The sequence below is a fragment of the Leuresthes tenuis genome, unplaced genomic scaffold, assembly GCF_036924035.1.
Source record: "Leuresthes tenuis unplaced genomic scaffold, fLeuTen1.0.hap1 SCAF_8, whole genome shotgun sequence".
NCBI classification, from domain to species: Eukaryota; Metazoa; Chordata; class Actinopteri; order Atheriniformes; family Atherinopsidae; genus Leuresthes; species Leuresthes tenuis.
Genome location: NW_027325362.1, coordinates 13,903,816 through 13,923,572, shown reverse-complemented (window position 1 = coordinate 13,923,572; position 19,757 = coordinate 13,903,816). Strand labels below are relative to the sequence as shown.

Here is a 19,757-nt window from a genome sequence, read left to right as displayed (position 1 = left end):
TCCTGTAAATTGCAAAATGATTTGAGCCTTCACTTGATTGTATGTTTTAATCTTCAGTAATATAACCACAATACTTTGACAGTTATAAACACAGTGATCATCTCTGTTTTGAGTTTCATATACTAATTTTTCAAACTCACAGCTACATCAGCTCACACTAGATTATATCATATAAAAATAAAGAACTTAATTGATAGATTCTGCACGTACATTTAAAAACACATACTTCTTGAATAGAAAAGTATCCCTTTAGAATCCACACACATAGATTTTATTTGTTATACAAGCACAGTGTGAGTCCCAGTATATATTTTATAAGACAATGCTTTTTTGAGCAGACATTTTTGCACTATAATACGCACTGTTTGCACAATAGATGATTTATGAACATGTAGAAATTGCATTGCATTTCACAATCTTCAAAAAATGAAATAGCAGTATGCGTCTTTGCCTGATTAAACTGACTGACCGGCTTTATTTACAAAATTATGCAGACTTGCGACTTAACCTGAAGCTTAACTCAAGCACTGGTTATCCAGCGGTTAATATGCTAATTTCTTTGGCTATTGCATCTCAGTTTTGTGCAAAATAACAATCAAAACCATACATCTGGTTCAAATTATTGTCTACATACTCCAGCTGTGTCAACATTTCTCATCTGCCGCATCATGTTTGCTATTTCAACAGCCATAAATTTCCTCTATAAAAACAAATGGCGCTAGCATTCTTTAATTTGATCTGATTATCACCACACATTTGATAGTATGGAATGCAATAATACAACACAACATTTTGCATCACAGCTACAGTGTATATTTTGTGAGTGACTCATGAGGAATAAACTATGGCAGCACAAAAACAGGCATATAGTCACACCACCACTGAAGTCACTGGCACTGACAGTTTCCTATGATTTGTTCCCATTTTTCAAAGCCTTTCCCTGAGGTGAGGTCTGGGTTTGGGTCTCTGCATTAGTCTTGTCTGGACTTCTCACCAGCACCTGCGGGACTGTTTGCCGACTCTTGGTGGGGGCAGATGGGCTCTGCCGGGTTTTGTCCCGCCAGTATGTTTCCGTCTGTGTGTGCGTCTCCATGGTCTGACCCTTTCTTTGCTCGGCTTGATCGGAGCCAGAGTTGCATTTATTGCACAGATCCCTCATGTCCAGGAGTCCCTGCACCAAGCACTTTACAAATTCTGCTGAACATGTCTGCGGGCTCTCACGGAAACTGGACACTGAGAAGATGATGTGGTCTGACTGAGGGTTGTAGCATGTGCCGTATCCATTTAGAACCACGGGTCCGTAGCAGCAGAACATCTCAACAGTAGTTGGGACCTGAGGGAATACATGTAAACTGATAATATCACTGCTCTTTGGAAAATTATTCTTTCTATTCAGCCAAGATATCAAAATTTTCACATTTATGTCGACATTTTAATGTTGTCTGTTTCTATCTACATGGCACAAAAACAAAATCAGAATGTGGATGGTTTCAGGATCTAAAACTGTTTTAAAATCACCTGACTTGTAGAGAGAATGAACTGATTACTGATGAGATAGGCTTCGTCTTTGAAGATTTCTGGCTTTTCCATCTTCATTTCATGTGCAATTTCACGTAGTCCTAGCAGGTGATTGTCAATCGCCATCCCTGTTATTGCCTGAAAAGCAAAGAGCACGTTTTTTTTGTATTCATTCAACAAGTGAACACTATAATAGAACTCTAGTAGTAGAGAAAAGTTACCAGAATAGTGTATTTTGTCTGTACGGTTATTGCTCCTCGAAACATCTCCATCTTCTCTGTGTCCTGCAGAAGTCACAGACCGACAGTCAAAACTGGATGATTCAATTCCTTTATTCACAGTTAGCTTAATCATTTATGGTGGTTTGCATAAACACGAAATGCAGTAAAAGATTAGTGCTGCTACTGAAAGCAAAGAAATCATTCAGATTTATTCTGCTCTAGGATTCATTTCACAATGTCATTATGAGTGCAGCATCTGCATTAAAACCTCTTACGCTTGAGCTCAGTGTCTCATCTGTCATTGCTCTAACAAAGGCCAGAGCTTCAGGTGTGGCTGAGCGAATGTTGTCTACTCGGCCTTGCTGAAAACGACGTGTGGAAGCACTCTCATAGGTTGACACTAGTCTGCCGTGACACCTGCAACAGACAGAGAGACAGCCTTGATGCCTGGGGTTAATCTGAAATACCATGTGAAAACATTTGATTTTTTACTCACCGATAGAAGGCTAACTGTAGAGCAACCTGGATGTAGGCATCTGGACTCATTTTCTGCTTCTTGATAAACTCTTTTCCATAGTCTTGGAACTTGTAAACATTCATGACTAGATTTTTCACTAGTCTGACCAAACAGAGATAGATTTTTTTTTTCTCCATGTGTTGAATGCATTTATTCATTTGTTAGACTTTAGAGAATTTACGTTGAGCACAAACCTCTGGAGGTTGTCGGCAGAGGAGGCAATGTGTTTGTGAATCTCTGGAGTGCACTTCCAGCGGAGTCTGCGTGGTGCAGGCAGCTCGCTCACACTTGCAGCCCTGACCAGCTTTGATGGGCTGCCAGTCCTGATATCACATAGGGACGTAACATACATTCAAGTGAAAAATAAAGTACAGCCCCTTTCAATTATAATATTTAAAACTGCGGGGAATTTTTTTAAAAAGTCGTCAGTCAGTGCTCACTTAACAAATACTAAGACAAAATGTAAAGGCAGTATGTGAACAATGAATTGCTCCACATTATACAATGTGTTGTAGAACCTCCTTTTAGCAGCAATAACTGGAAGTTATCGCTTTCTCTTTGATGCTTCTCTCCTCATTGTTGTGGACGGACTTTGGCCCGCTCCTCTTTACAACGTTCCTTCAGTTCCTGAAGGTTTGTGGTAATTTGTTTAGGCATGACTTTAATAAAGTCTCTTATGGGATGAACTTTCTGGGTAGTTCGCTGCTGAGAAGGTTGGCAACTGTTTTCCCACTTATAATCAGTCTTTTTCATTGTAGAATGAAAGACTCCAAATTGTTTGGAAATGTCCTTGTAAATTCTTCAACACCCTGACTGGTGAGCGGCAACAACTGCTTCTCTATGATCTTTGCTGATGTCTTTCACCATTGTTGTTGTGTTAACACACACCTGAGTGCTTCAGACCAGCAAAGCTCTGCTTTTGAGGTGCTCACACTTAATGATCAATTAATCTTAACCTAATCTATGACATATCAAGAAACATCACATATTCAAAAATGTTTTCTTTCTCACATGTATTTGAGGAGATACTCTGTACACTGCACAAGGACAATTCCTTCAAAGGCCGAGTGTTCACACACGACTCCGCAACAGCCATCAGCTCCTACAACAAACTGACAAAGAAAAGCTCCTTTAAGTGCGATTTTATTTAGTTCAAATTCAGAGTTTGATAATTCAAGATTATTTGTAACTACAGTTTCATCTCCGCATTTGTTCAGCTACGCTGCACGTTCACATCACTTCACATGTACATCATTGACACAATTTTTTATGAAAGAAGCATCCAGGTAGAAAATGTAATTCAGTAAGGTAATGTGAATGCTTTATTAAAACACCCCTATCAAATGTCATGCTAAAAGCATTTTTCAATCAACAGACATGATCTCCAATGTAAACGTGTGTGTGCTCTCAATTTGAATGTCTTTAAAGTTGAAAGAGAACTGGTAAATCACACCCACCAGCAGTGTGAGATGACACAAATGTGTTCAGTCACGTAGTTTCCCTCTTATGTTATGAAGGGAACATGATTCCATAAATCATCTTTATTTTTTTTCCAACTATCTGTCATCTTTCAGTAATTATTTCTTTCTTCCTTCAAATAACCATATACCAAACTTGAAGTTCTTGGACACAGTATGGAAAATGTTAGGGAAATGAACTGTGCTCACTGACCTGCATCGGCTTGTCGTACCAGCGGTTGCCCCCATTCTTGGTTGCTCCTCCTCCGTGGAGCATCAACGTAGAACGTGCGGTGTCGCTAAGCTCAAAACCGCTTGCGTCATCCAGACAGACCAGGCAAAGACAACGCTCAATCATGTCCAGGGAGTCTCTGTTGGTCGACTCTGGAGGGAAATAAATGTCAGTCACCACTAGAGACACTGAGAACCATCTAATTTTATTGAGAAAACGCAGAATTTTTTTCTCAAAGTGCACCTCTCATTAACACTCTGCGAGACTCGGCCCACTCTGTCCGTCCATCTGAAGTGAGCAGACCTATAGGGGGGAGACGCTCTTCCTCACTGTCGGCCATCTTGACGATCTTCTCCAGCTGAGTCAACAGGTCTCTTTCGTTGAGCCGACGGAAATTGATCACCACGTCCAGGACAAAGAACTGGAAAGAGGTTCTGATTGAAAACAATCTGTTTTTCATTGCACTGGATCCTCTAGTTTCCCATTTGAAGTTATCAAGGAATCTGAGTTGCTGATAAACTTTTCTGACAACATGGACACATATTGTGCTGTGTAAAAAAAAAAAGTCAGAGACTTTAAATTTTAGATTCTTATTGTTTAACAGCCTACCATCAGAGATATGTTCGATTTCTCCCCGATTCATTCAGAACAATAACACAGTGCCCAAAATACTCTGCCTGTCATCAAAAACTTTCTTCGATGACAAGTAGAATGAGTCCAACAACACTAGGGCTCTGGTAGAGGCCATAGCTCATCAACATGAAAAATAATCATGAGATATGGTTGAAATCATCAGGAAAAAGCTTTAAGCTATGTTAAAAGTTGGGACTGGTTTGTCAACCTTCCAGTATGAATAATGTTCATTCTCATTTCATAAGCATGAGTGATTCTAAACCTACATGTCACATGATCTATCTCCATGACAACATTCTAAATGGGCTGATGAAGACTGTGTAATTTGCTTTACAGTCCCAGAAGGAGCTCATACTCTCTCTGTTTTGGATTTGTGTTTCTTTGAGCCTGACCTGGTTTTTACAAGCCACAATGATGTGTTCAGGCTCTGGCATCACGCTGCTCTCCTGAGCCACTAGTGTGTCCCTCTCAGGCCCCGGTAGACGGTAAGATGTGAAGAGGCGGTAGTACTGCTCCATGCAGAAAGGGGTTCCAGCGAGCTGGCCCCGGGCATACTCCACAGGCAGGGCATGGCTACACACACACACACACACACACACACACTCAGCTTTGTCAGCTATTTAAACACAATCCAGGTAACGCTGATTCCACGATGACAGTTTCAATTGTGCGTCAACTTACGCATCAAGAAGAGTCTTGTACTCCAAAACTCCTGAAATTAACTGTGCAGCAAACCTAGGGAAACCCACACAAAATGTAGTCAGTCACTCCCTCGGGTGGGTATAAATTATTACATTTAACATGAATTATTTCATTGTTTATTAACCACATGACCACCTGACCTCTCAGGGTGCTCTGGGTAATGATCTAATTTTTCAGTGTGTAGTAAGGAATTGATCGATTTACTATAATCAATCAAAGCTGTTATTTCTCTGACCTCATACTGTAATCATCCCAAGTTGACAAAGAAATGAGAACACTGCATGGCAATTACAGCTTCCTTTTAATCGTTTGTTGTTGCAGATTAATAATGAGGAACAATGCAAAAAAACAGATCACTTCCACAAGATGAGTGTATTTTTCTGCCCTGTTATATCGGGGCACACACTAGAGTTTCTTTTGAATTTTGGACAATTGATATACTTAAGTAATCTTTAGTTAACGCACAATGGTTTGATGTATCATAATTAATGACATTAATGCAGGATATAACATGAATTCCTATATGTCTCCATGAACTAATGATTATTTCTGTGTATTGTGTAAGTAATAATCAGTTTATGAAGATTTAATCACTGTTACTTGAAACTTTAATTGATATCCCAGTAAATTAGCTGGTTTCCACAAATTAATTTCAGATCTATGGCACTGATGAGTTATCTATAAGAGGAACCTGTAATGCAGTCCCAGCCACTTATCCAAAAAACGGAGACTCGTCTTCCGGCCCTGAGTGATGCAGACACATAAAGGTGTGCTTCTGATGACCAGTTGGATTTTTTTGGAATGGAGTCTAACTTAAATGATAACAGATACTGATGACCTCATCAAAGGCATTGATCTTAAATGAATATTTGTGCAGACCAGCTAACCCTTTATGATGTCCTTGTCTCTGCAGTGTTGTGTGTCATACCTTAATGAGTCGAAGGAGGCCCTGAAGTTCTGTTGGGGAAATACCATTGCAGGACTGGAGTTGACGGGCAGAGCCAGTCTGTTGTTTAGGTACATGTCATTCAGCCAATACTCGTTTAACTGCAGCAGAAAATACATGGATTTTACACATTTTACACAGTTTAAATGTGAAAAGCACAATCCCTTAGTGGATTCGACCTACAAGTAAAACTAAAGGAGTGAATGTGGCGGTCGCTTTCAAGGGGGTGAATCTACTTGGACGACATTGTAAGTTTTCCACTGCCGTGAATAGTTTGTTTACGGGAAAAATGTTTGTAGAAGTTGATTTAAAACATCCCTAAATTTGAGTTAAACTTAAGACTTTTCCGTATACCCAAATTTTACATTTTGATAAATAGACATACATTTATGTCATTTCTCTGAACTTGAAAAGAAAAGAAAAAAAAATGTGTTCACCCAGTTGGCCTTTTTTTCTCTCCTCTCCACCAATTTGCTCTGCAGGAACTCCCCTACTCCTCCATGGGCTCCAAACTCCTTCACTATTTTCTGGGTCTTGTTGAATTGTTCTTCAGTGAGCAGGTGCTTCATGCACCTGAGGTACATTTCCAGTGTGTCTTTCAGGTTGGGCAGCGGCAGCTTCGGCAGACCCTGCAAAGGTGTGCGGGGATAAAGAAAATGAATCCAATCAACATTTTAACTCCCGTCACATTTTATTGTAAATTTGTGCTTAAACATCAGCATGTAATCCTTCAAAGTGACCCTAACCCTAATTCATAACATAATTATATTTAAAAGATAAAATAATTAAATAATTCTTTGAATGTGATAACAACTACCAGCCAAAAATGTTAGTTGTTACTCTTCACTTGAGTTAAATGCCACTTCTTAGAAAACTGTTATACATGGATTCTTATTTAATCCGTTAAAGTGAGGTTTATTTCTAGAGATCATTGAAACTTCACGTGATTATGGAATCTATAATTGCAAGAGTTTATTTCTCTCACGCAGATCACAAAAAAATAAAATAAAATGAGACAGTGGAAGATATTCACATCTCTGTCGTCTAAATCTTTAGCAGCTTCTCGGTCCAGAACTGCCATGGTGGCGGCACAGAGGGGCTGTCAAGCTGCTTGGATCATAAGAGAAACTCTATGAGTCCACAAATGAAATGGGATAAAATCAGTATATTGAATACAGTAAGCAAAAAGCTTTAAAGTAAATAACAGTTATGGCTACATTCTATCTGAAAAAGAGTGCATTTATAGAGATTTTAACAAAAGGCAGAAAAAACTGTCACTAAAAAAATTAAATAGAAGCATGCACCTTGCAAGATTTTCACTTTCTTTTTTTTATGTTGTGCTATACTGGGCATTAAATGTCGTAAAATGCTCTGCTATACTAATGTTATTAAAGAGACCAAACTAAAGCAATCCATCACAAAAAACTGAAAGGTTTCACTCACCAGACAAAAGAAAAAGGGAAACAAGACAAGCAAGATGTCTGGTCCAGCCCATCTTTACTTCAGTTTCTTGTAGACTTTCTTTAAAATCGCACCACTTCCATTTCGTAACATTTTCATCATCTTTCAATCCCCTGCAAGGTAGGAGCAGGACTCTCTCGTTGGCTCAAGAGAGATGCTGAGAGGGTACCTCAGCCTCTGAGCAGGCTCCTCCCAGAAGTCCTGCTATTCGCCAGTAAGTTTATATGGCATCTCTCATATACAACTCCAGCTTATTTAGACACCGGCAGAGCGGCTTAGATGTGCAGAGAACAATTAGGAAGGATTTTTCGCGGATTTCTTCCTTTGACTAACATAACAATATGAGCGCAAACATTTGTCCTACCTTACTACATCTATCTGAGTTAATTGGCATGGCGTGTTTCATACTGTTTGCAGAGATCTGCATTTCGGACAAAATAAACTACTTCTTCCAACTCCATTTTACATTCACGATCAATAACAGGACCCTTTATGAATTTTTTTTAATGTATTTTGCTCTAAATGTATTTTTCGAATTCAGATAAATTACTTTTACTAAAATGACAATTATCTTTAGTTTATATTAGGAATGTAAATGTACCACGTAACAATATTCGTTATTTTCAACTTATATGTGTCTAGAGACACACAACAGTCTTTATTTGATAAGCTGATATGACCACCACCTTATGTACAAGTATATGGTCGAGAAAAAAACAACTTTCTTTTTCTCGACCTTGAGAAAAATTAAAGTCAGAGCATCAAATTCAACTCATTGTCTAAACAAATAGTGCCAACAAACGGTGTAGTTCACATAATAATGATTTATTATTTACATGAATATACATGTCTGTACAGTCGCAGATCTTATAATAATTAGGCTTTGCATTCCAGAAGCACATCATTCAGATAAATTAAACAAACAACCAAAAAAGACGCAGATTCCAGGTTATTTCCATCTTTCTAAAACTGCACACAGTGTTGCATATGCAATTAGCAGCAAAAGTAATTACAGATTACATTGACAGACGCAAACAATACAATTGTTCCTTTTTTTCTCAAATTCATTTACACACTATTCCCTGAATAGGTTATGAGTCAGCTTCTGATAGCGTTTTAAACAGGCTATTGTTAATGAACACATATCTTTCACAATACTCTCACTTTAAAATAAAAAAGCGTCATTCTACTATAGCCTTGAGCCACTTACTTTGACAAAACCAACAACAATTGTGTCAAGGAGCAGGAAATAAGTGATATTGTTACACAATTCTAATCGTGTTACACAGTTGATTGAACTGGACCAGATACACACACCTTCACACTGGCACTTAGTTTTACACACAGTTAAAGGTATTTTACGCGTACTCTCCTCCTGAGGATTCCTCCTCTGAGTACGACCGTTGAGCAAAAGTCTCAATGCCATCGTCGTCGATCGTTGTGCACAAACCCTTTCTCTTCTTCTCACGTTGCTCCATCTTAATCGTGTCATACAGTCCCGTGGGGCCATCCTCCAGGAGCATGTTTCGCTCGGAGAATGAGGGCTTCATCTGCGTCACGTTCTTCAGTAGAAGGAGCGCCGGTGCGTAAAGTACGTTGGCGAGCCCCATGCCCAAGTTCAGTTGAACAAAGCCCAGGTCGTGCACTATCTGCCCAGCCACCACGGGTCCCATTGCATAGGCCAAGCAATAAGAAATGTCTGCAATTGCATACACGCTGCCGTACACTGAAACGTGCCGCACGTCCACGAGGAAACCTAAAGTCGGCAGGAGCGCCGTGTCCACGAAGGCGATGCCAAAGCAGATTCCACACAGCGGTATCATGAGCTGCCCAAAGTTTTTACAGGCTGGTACAGTGCATGAGCTCGCACCTATGAACACCATACCTATTGCTCCGTAAAACCACTGGAGATGAGGGTACTTGGCTGCTAATTTCACAGTGAGATATACACCTAACACATGAGGGAAGAATGCAGGGAACCACGTCATGCCGATCTCCCATTCACTGGCATTCATGGTCTCCTCCATCCACTTAGCGATAGTGGGCTCAAGGAAAGCAAGGGGGATGTTACAGATGGTCAGAGCTCCAGCCACCACGGCTATATATGGGTCAATCATAAGTCTGTATATTGGGGTGCCCACAGGCATGTTTTCTCTCTCTCGATTGGAGAAGGGCTTCAGCACAATCAGACATAACACACCGTCAATGAGACAGACGACAGCCAGGATCAGGAAGGGCACCTGCTTCCCCGCGAACTGATAGAGGATCCCTCCAAAGGGGGGAGCCGCCAGGCTCCCAAAAGAGATGAAAGCCAAGGCGATACCCAACGCCTTGCTCCTCTCTGCCTCCTCCGTGTACCTGTCAGCGATTAGAGCGATCCCCGAGGTGTCTGCGAAAGCCGATCCGAGGCCCTGCATGCTGCGCGCCACGAACAGAGTCACGTAGTTTTCAGCAACAGCAAATGTAAGGGTGGAGAGAAACATGATACTGAGTCCGATAAATAGTGGGATATCATACCCTACTCTATCTATAAACGTGCCACTTAGTGGGTTCACCAACAGCTGCAGGATGGCCTTGGAGGCAAAAAGAACGCCTATCTGTAGGTCGAAGTTTCCTTTAGGTACTTTGTGGATGGTGCTGTTAGTGGAGTTGCTGTGTAGCGTAGCCTCTTGGGCAAGATCCGCTGCTTTCTGAAGCCCTGCAAGGTAGTCGGGTATAATTGGCACAAGTACCATGTAAAGCATGTTGTCTAACAAAAGTACTACGCAGACTATTACTAAAATGATTCGTTTCTGCCGTTCTGGGTCTTGCATTACGTTGCCCAGTTGTTTAGTTCTTTCACCCATCTGGGACAGTTTAGAAGCGGCAGATTGTGCCGTATTGGTGCCTTGCCCCTCTGTCAGTCCCTCTGGCTCCATAATTTCCGCTCTTTTGGCCTCAAAAGTCTTATTTGCAGAAAAATACAATTCAATTTCCTCGGATTGTTAACAGTTTTACGCAAGCTTGGCGCATCTGTCTTGTTCTCCTATCCAGCACCGGGAGCCCTGATTAGCTAGATAACTTTCCGCTGCTTTACCTCTTCTCTCTCCCTTGCGTTGTCCGTCATCGCACGCGCTTTTCCACTTTCGTGACTTGAACCCGTTTTATCCCCGTTCTCTCTTGCTGCTTCATTGTCTCATATCCCGTCATTCAGGTGACGTGCCGGTCCCGGAAAGCGCGCTCATAAGTTGGGGATTCACCTTCAGTTCACAGCGCAATGGCTCCATTAACGTGCGCTCGCTGTTTGAGGTCCGTCTGCTGCCCCTCAGACTCCCAGACTCACCCAGCTGTCTCCAGTCACCTGTAACGCTGCGAGCTAAGTCATCATTTCACATCAGCCCGGCTGGTTTTTGTCGGCCGTGGAAGAAATACATACTGCAGTTTGTTGACTCCCATAGGTATCCCCCAACACCCTCCCATCTTCTCTGATGGCTGTGACGCACAGTGCTGCTTCTCTCTAGCAGACTTTTAATGCTAATTAAACACACAATCCCGGGTGCATACTGCTGTTCATTCAGTTGCGTCAAAGTGGAGCCGAAGATGCTTGGAAAAGATTACTTTATATTCAGTAAACGCTATATATTTTTGTGGCAAACTTTTAGCAGTCTTATTTAAGTGTGATGGTTGGAAGCGTCGACAAGCTTCTCAGAACACCACACACAACTAGATTTTGGTTTCATCGTGGAGTGAACACCTGAAAGAAAAACCCGTAATGATAGCTACCGTGAGCTGCGTCCCTGATGATTTTGTTGTTAATAAGAACGTTCGTTTCAGCACCACACTCCAGTGGATAGCTTGGCGAAGACTTAGAGTGAATGAATACGTTTTTCCATTTTTTTCCCTAAAGTAATAAAGGGACCACATGTGTAAGCACCAATGTAAATGAGCAAAGATTTAGCAGGGCTGATCACACACCTCGTTGTATAATAGCTGTTGCTAACAGAGAAGTTAGAAAAACTTCTGCTTATCTGCTTTCTGTCTATCTATCCTTTCATTTTTTTTTTCTCTTTATCGCCCTTAGCGCAAATTTCCCATTTCTTTTCTCTCGTATGTTTTTTGGGCAATGATTATTATCTAATAAATTGATAGGTTTATAGACTTTCGCACGAATTGCTTAATTATCTTGAATTTTAACAGCTGTTTAAAGATCACATTCATTTCGTTTCAAACCTGCATGAGATTGGTTTTACAGTCACGGCTCCAAGCTTATGAGGTTGTTTAGGGATTGGAAATGAAGATGGACGCTGCCATCTACCGGCACAGACGAGCTTCAGCAACTGTCTCCAATTTTGATACGTTTCAGTCTTATTCTGCTAATGCGGTGAAAGATAAATACAATTACATTTCAAAAGGATATCAATCTCGGTAGCAAATTTCCACGTTTCAGATGTCACTCTGGAGTCAGATAGGTTGTGGTTTTTTAAACACTGACACGTGTTAAGAGGACTTTCCTTAAACGATACTGTTACACTGGGGAAGATTTCACTTGGACTACTTCTCTCCAAAGGATTTTTTCTGTTGTTATCTGGTTTGTCCTATCTGTTAAAGAGACGTTTAATTTTGTTTTTCAAAGTAAACGCAGATTGAGCACTGGAACTAAATAGCTTATTTGTTGTAAACAATTGACATTTGTAACATGAGACAGAACAGCATCGACATCAAGTGGAGGGTGAATGTATAGGTGAAGGAACCATTGAAACCCAAGATGTGAACTGAACCGAGTTCCCAAAAAATGTAATTCTTGATTCTTGAATTCTGAAATTATGCACCCAAAGTAACACACTCATCACCCTATAGTCAGTGCAGTGCACACACAGTAGCAGTCATGAATATACAAGAAACTATTAGGACCTACATTCTAGGTCCTTATTGTTGTAAAGGGATATTAACTCCCTTGATAATGTGTGACACAAAATTGAGGTATTAGGAAAACAACACCATACAACCAAATACCTTTCCAGAAATATCTGACACAGTTTAAATATACAAACTTGAGAAAATTCGAATTGAAGTCCATTCACAAATCAGCAAAAGAACTCTGGATCCATCTGCTTTATAAAGAAAACGATGGGCTTGTTCAAGTCGCTAGTCTTTGTCTTAATATGAAATTGATGTAAAAGTTCTGTTGTCTCCAGGTACAAGATTTTATTTGACACTCTGCCACTTCCTGGCACTCTTGAAGTTGACGTAAACAGCACTGGTTTCAGTTGATGACAAGCATATATATTCGCCTTCTAAAATATTGCTGGTGCTAACAATGGCTTGGGAGAGGTGGGAATCGTGTGCTATTTTTACAAACTAACGCACACATTTACACCAACCTTACCTGCACCTCTACCTAAAGGACCCTATTGTTCAACTCACACCTGCAAGACTCACAAATGGAAAACTATGTTATTGTTTGACAACTCATGACAGTAAAGAAGAGTTAACCCTCTCTGAGTGTCCTGAATGTTCTGACCAACGACCCAAGGTGAACATTGCTACTCTTTACCAACCGTTATACAGGCTTAATTACTTAATCCACATTGTGAAATGTCTGTTTCGTCTCATTTGAATGAGTCTGACTGGACAGACCACTGCACATAAAGAGCACTTTCCACAGTCAAGGTGTCTCTGAGCAAGTCCAAATCTGTACAGCAGAGAGCACAATATGCATGTTGGTAATCCATATGGAAAGCTGGAAACCTCCTTTAGAGTACAAAGTTGAGTTCAGAGTTCTTAATGGAATAATATTACTTCTTCTTCAGAACCAGCTGACACCAGGCAAGCATCAACATAGAAATTGTGCAGTGTCAACCACCTTGAAGCTGAACTGCTCCTGATTGTACTCTTGTATATTTTCTCAAGGCAAAAGATGCACAAGTTGGTGAGGATATAGTTCCAAACAGATGCAGAACTATTCTATTTGTACCGTGCTATTTTAACAATTTGCCATGAGATTATGTTATAAATGAGGGTCATAAAACCGTGGTTTTGGGGGTTATAAAAGTATCATCTTAGCCTTAAACCCCCTTTGTTTCTCATATCACAGCGTCACACAACATATTCTGTTTTACTACTGTCCATGTGTAAAGAGTAACTAGCTTGAGAAACACCTTGATGACTTAATTTTTTACTGCTTGTGATAAACAAACAAACAAACAAAAAAGGAAATGCCCGAGCTGACTCTGTACCTAGATTTATTAAAGCAAGGTAAGGTGAAGAAGTAAGAGCAACATATCTGACCACGGAGTACACCCAGAGTGGCACAGAATATACAGGAAACTTACACGAATGGCTCCTATTGATATATCGAGTGAAGATTTTAGTGATGGCATCTTATTTTTAATCAGTCAGTCAAAAGTTTTCTCCGGTTGATTTATTGCATGTCATGTCATTGTTCAACCAGCAGATGTCCTCATACCCCTTCACATTTTCACCCATTAACGTTAAAATAAGTTCTCTCACGAGTTCCAAACATATGAACTTATTCAGCTGCTTGCCACAGTAAAACAACACCCCACATTTCACTGTTAGTCTGTTTCTTTTAGACAGGCTTCATCTATCAGCCCAAGTCATTCACCTGATGACCCACTCACAGACTGAGATGTGGCATTTACGTAACTATATCTAATTATAACTGCCTAAAAACCAAAAGCAATTCTGACTTGAAGAAAAATCGCCGTTATAGTCTGTGTTGCTTCATATTGTATTGAAATCAACTGCGTTTATCAGAGAAACTCCTCCCTAAAGCATCAATAGCTTTATCCTTTATCCCAAACTGTACCATTTCATTCTGCACACCCACACATTTATATAAAACTGGAAAATGCCTTCTGAGGTTGTTACTTGCATCATTTGATTTTCTTTATGGAGATCGTAAAGGTTTGAGGAAAACTCTTCTGAACTGACTTCTGAATAAACTATGGAATGCAGGTAGGTATGAAGGTATGAAGAGAACATCTATTTTGTACCACAGAAACAAAGGTTATAAACTGGAACCACAAAACCATCGAAGCATTTAACTTGCTACTGCTGTATTTGTAATAATTTGCAAATGTTTTGATAACTGCAGCTGTGTTACATATTTGTGAGACAGTCGAGCACACAAATAAAGATAAACTTGTGGAGCTCAGCGTGAATTTACCACCAAGCGCACGTCTGTTATCTTACATGCAATACAGAGACTGTTGTTTTTGCCAGATATTTTGCATGACGTAGATAAGTTAAACCCAGCTAATAAATCCCGGGAGTCTAACCAAAAGGGGGCTCAAAATGTTTCTGTTTTATTTTTAGAGGAAATCTTACGTCACCGTAGAGACAGAGAACAGCTCTGATAATCACATTTATTTCCCTCAGTGAACATACTGTAGCTGGAAAAGCTTAGGCAGAGTCATGAAGGCCGGAACTCTGGGTTGGCTTCTGGTTCACTCAAGAGACTGTGCTTTGCTTAATCTTCTTCTCTCTTGTGCTTGGGCACACACACGCACATGCAGCACAGTGACACTGGGGAAGATACAGATAAACAACCATCATTTGTCTTTACAACTTATTTTTTTGAAGAAAATAATCAATTTTTAGTCTGTTCCTTCTTGACTGTGGACTCAAAGGCGGAGCCAGCACATCCTCATGACTGGATTGGCTGTGTTAGGGGAGAAACTTTTTTTTGTTTCTGTTTTTTTCAGTGACTCTGCTCTGATTTGAAACTAGCTCAGGATATTCAAGATAACCATGTTATCTTGAGCTTTTGCCAAAGAATTCATTTCAAGCAGCCACACAAAATCCTAGGCCACTAAGGCCAAATGCAAGCAGCATAAACATCAAATCTAGCCTGAGTTGACCCAATGATCACAGTGTTAGTGTTTCTGATGGACTGAAATCTGTAGGTAAATAATTTCAAACTTTAGAGGGACAGTATATTCAAGCAATTTGCATGCTGCTTTTGTCAGACTTGCACTTTGTAAAGCAAAGTCACACTTTTCCAGACTATCAAAGTCCATTAGAGCGACCGTAGTCTTTAACATGTGTCAGTGGTACAGCTGAAAAAAAACTACACACTAATCTAAACTAAGGCCTTTCAATCTATAGATGTGTTTATGTAAGTGTGCTGTGTGAGAACTCAGTGCCGCATGTGCGCAGCAGTTGAAAAGAAAACACTGGCTGAGAGCAGAGTCCATGCTGCTGGATTTAAAAGAGGTGTCAATGGCAAGTGTGGAATCCATTCTTTTTAATCAAAGTGTATCTGATGCTAAAACTGATAACTGATTAAAGAAAGAAATGTGCATGTGCACGTGCCATCTCATGGTTACATCATCTTAGTTTCAGAAAGTCAGCAGCATTGTAGAGATATATCCCGTCCTCATGCATTTACCGAAGAGTCAACTGGATCAACTTCAGCTGTGTTTTGGGGTCAGAAGGAACCACCAGCAGAGCATGTCTGATGGAATCACATGACCTCAGCATCATAACTGTAACAAAAGGAAGATGATCATACACCTCTTGAGGACAAGCTCTGTTGTGATGAAAGTAAAGATGTTGAACATGTGAAGTGGTCACAGTATTGTCTGCTCTATACTGGTCCCAGTGTGTGTCTTCATGATTTAAAACAGTGATTTCTAAAGGGCATTGACGCACAGCCCTACTTTAATCCAGATTACACTCAAACACTAATCCTGTAAAAACATTGTTTTCTTCAAAACAAATATGTTTTCTCTATTATGCAACATGTTAGGTGAGTATTATTTTGATGTTGAATGTGAGTACAGAGTTTCACATATCTGTTTTTTCTGTGTAAAACACCCTACACATACAGTAGGATTTCTCCAATTCATTGAACTGATTGGAAGAGCAGCTGTGCTCAGCATTAGCATTGATTGTCCTGTGGCTGCTCAACAAGAGAGTGTGTGTTGCTGTGCATGTGTGTGCTGTCTTATAGTGTCAGGGTTATATAATCGGCTTCACATCAGACAGTCGGGATCATTAAAAGAGAGTGTGGTCGACCTGAGGCTACAGACTGACATTTCACCTCATTTTGTTGTGCCTGCCTGGCCTGTGGGTTGGTCAAAAGGCATTGCAATCAAAGTCTGATTTTACCAAAGAGGGTGATAGAATACCTGGCATTGACCTGAAAAAGTCATGCAGGCCAGGCTGGGAAAGCTGCTTTCACCCCATCTCACAGGGAAATAAAATAATTCCTTACAGAGGAGGGAATAAAAATGACAGCAGTTTTGGAAACATGGAACTGGCTCCAAAATGTCTCTCCTGTTGTAATTTTCTTAATTACATATTGTAGCCTTCTGTCAGAGTTAAGTAGCATCTGCAAGACCAGGTTTGAGTGTTACTTAGTTGACCAAGTAGATAATTGTCTGATATAAATGTGATACACTGTAAAATTCATTATCCATAGCATTTGCTCGGATTGCTATGAAATTTTAAGGTTTCAGAGAGAGAACATTCCCTCTTCTGATATAACTGTTCTGAACAGATCTTGGCTTAGCTCCCAAGTTGGAATTCTTATCTGATTCTGTAAACTGTAAAAGAAAATGGGTGCACTTTATTATGTCTTGGTGAAGTATTGCACAAGGATGAACTAGTTTTCTCGCAGGTCAGCTCTTACTCCCACTTTAACAGCAATAGCAACAGCAACAACGGATTGTTCTATTGTGCTTTTTGTTGATTGGGGTGGGAGGTTATTGCTACTCACTGCTCAGGGGAAATGATAATTCATATAACTTCTCTGTCTTTCTCAAACAGTCTGCACTCTCTTCGATGCTCTCTTTCTGCTGCACTTGTTCTCATATTGCTGTGTAATCCTCTCAAAAAGCCCATATGAAAACTTCATTGGTTGACCAGACATAATCCTCAGTGAACTCTAAGTACCTGAATATGTTTGATTGTAAGAGGGAAAGCGGATGAATAAAAAAAAATAAAAGGCTGACTGTGTTCTCCTGCCAGACATTTGGATTCAAAGTATAACATAATCCAGCAGTCATTTGATGTAAAATCTGAAGCCAGGATGCTTTATATAATTAATTTGTGGACATCATCTATGATCAAAACATAATATTAGCTTCTAATAGCCTCTTTAAAAGGAGACTTTTTCAAAAATGCTCCTGAGCATTTCAGGTTGTTTTCCCATACATTGTTCATGTTTTACGCTCTTAATACATGACATAACAGTTAATTTGCAATCAAACACAAAAACATGGTACATTCTTATAGTTTTCTATTTTCTAATTAGTGTGAAATACATTTATTGAAAGTTACTCAGTCAGGGATGCTCTGCTATCTCGATACGTTGTAAGATTTGAGTATTACTAAAAAGTCTAGTTTCATAGTCTTACAGCTACTTATTTAACTCTTGACTGTTTCTATTCATTTCTTACATAATGCTCTTTCAATCCCTAACAATTAATTTGCTGTTGATCATGGCCTTCAGGAGGTGGGGTCAAACTAACTCTTCACTCCATCTGACAAGTCCATATGTCCACCAGAATCTGGGGACTCTACTGTGCACGTCATCAAGGCTCTGGTGGAACTTGTGCTTTGATGAGAAGCAATATAATCTTGTTTAGGAGACATGCATATAGGAAAGCAATTTTTAAGATAATTTCATATCATCCAAAGGGTCTCGTCCATAGTGTTTTGTATTGCTTACAATAAACTGGCTGGAATCAATCACAACAACACATTCGTCACTAGTAAATAATTATGCAACGTCCCACTCCAGGCTGTTATTTGACAGGCTGTTGTCAAATAATCTGCTTAGAAACTCCAACTGGGAGCTCTGCCGCATGTTGCAACCTCTGGGCGTTATCTTCATCATGCTGGGTGAACACATACTTCACTTTAATTGCACTGAAACTCATGCTTGTCAAGTCAAGTCAGGTTTATTTATAAAGCACTTTAAAAACAACACCAACAGCTGATCAACATTCTGGACAGGTAAGGTAATACGACTTGATATACAGCAGAACAGAACAGACAACAGAAAGGGAGGGTAACAAAATACACATACATACATATAAATAAACAAATAAGACAGTCAAGCTGAGTTAAACGCCAGGGCATATAAATGGGTTTTTAGGTGGGATTTAAAAACACAGAGGGAGGGAGCCAAGCGTATATGCAGTGGCAGCTTGTTCCAGAGCTTTGGTGCAATCACCGCAAAAGCCCGGTCACCTCTACTCTTTAACCTGGAGCGAGGCACAACCAGGCATAGTTGGTCAGCTGGACCTGCAAGCCCTAGATGATGTCTGCAACTTTATGAGCTCTGATATTTACAGAGGGGCCAGACCATGTAGGGATTTGAAAACAAATAACAGAATTTTTAAATGTATTCTAAAGTGGACAGGGAGCCAGTGAAGGGCTACAAGCACAGGTGTAATATGTTCCCACCTTCATGTTTTGGTAAGAAGGCGGGCTGTCGCATTCTAGCTGAAGATAGAGAGGAACAGCTAATACCTGCATAAAGGGCGTTACAATAATCCAGGCGGGACGATACAAAGGCATGAATAGCCATCTCAAAGTTTTTAGGGGATAAAAAAGGCTTGACCTTGGATGGAAACCTTAGCTGGAAAAAGCTAGATCTAACAACTGAGCTTATCTGTTTATCCATTTTAAAATTGCAGTCTAAAATTACACCAAGTTTTTTTTACAATGTCTTTAACAAATGGCTCAAGAGGGCCTAAGTCACCATGGGTACCACAAGCAGCACTGGGGCGAAAGACAATGACCTCAATGACAATGTCTTGTTTTCATTAAAATTTAAGAAATTTGATGGAATACAAGGCCAAGGCGACCAGGGACATGAGGAGGTGGGAGAACACCACAGAAATGAAGATATGGAGTGGGGAGAGCATCATCAAGATGAGGAGGGAGAAAGCGAGAGACAATATGTCGTGCAGGACTCAGACAGTGAAAGGGAAAGGAGAATGCCCGACCATCACCAACGATCTCCAGTCGAGCCGGTCCACGTGGTGTGGAAAATTGTTTCTGTACAGTATTCTAAGTTACATATGAATAAGAAGAAAGACATTTCGTTATAAGG

The 19,757-nt window shown here is 40.1% G+C and overlaps 2 protein-coding genes across 2 annotated transcripts; both read right to left on the bottom strand.

Moving 5' to 3' along the window:
* Nucleotides 1-88: 88 nt before the first annotated feature.
* On the bottom strand, nt 89-7,328 carry chata (choline O-acetyltransferase a). Its single transcript, XM_072390366.1, has 14 exons — nt 7,260-7,328; nt 6,664-6,855; nt 6,209-6,327; nt 5,260-5,313; nt 4,971-5,151; nt 4,189-4,366; nt 3,928-4,097; nt 3,268-3,368; nt 2,451-2,579; nt 2,236-2,358; nt 2,015-2,156; nt 1,740-1,802; nt 1,519-1,656; nt 89-1,333 (listed from the first exon to the last, which is right to left on the bottom strand). The coding sequence occupies exons 1-14, from the start codon at nt 7,305-7,307 to the stop codon at nt 908-910; spliced, it is 2,064 nt and encodes a 687-aa protein (XP_072246467.1). The 5' UTR covers nt 7,308-7,328; the 3' UTR covers nt 89-907.
* A 1,205-nt stretch (nt 7,329-8,533) lies between these two features.
* Nucleotides 8,534-11,016, bottom strand: slc18a3a (solute carrier family 18 member 3a). The gene has a single exon (XM_072390365.1). It carries the CDS (start codon nt 10,603-10,605, stop codon nt 9,046-9,048), a length of 1,560 nt encoding a protein of 519 aa, XP_072246466.1. The 5' UTR covers nt 10,606-11,016; the 3' UTR covers nt 8,534-9,045.
* Between the last annotated feature and the right edge of the window lie 8,741 nt (nt 11,017-19,757).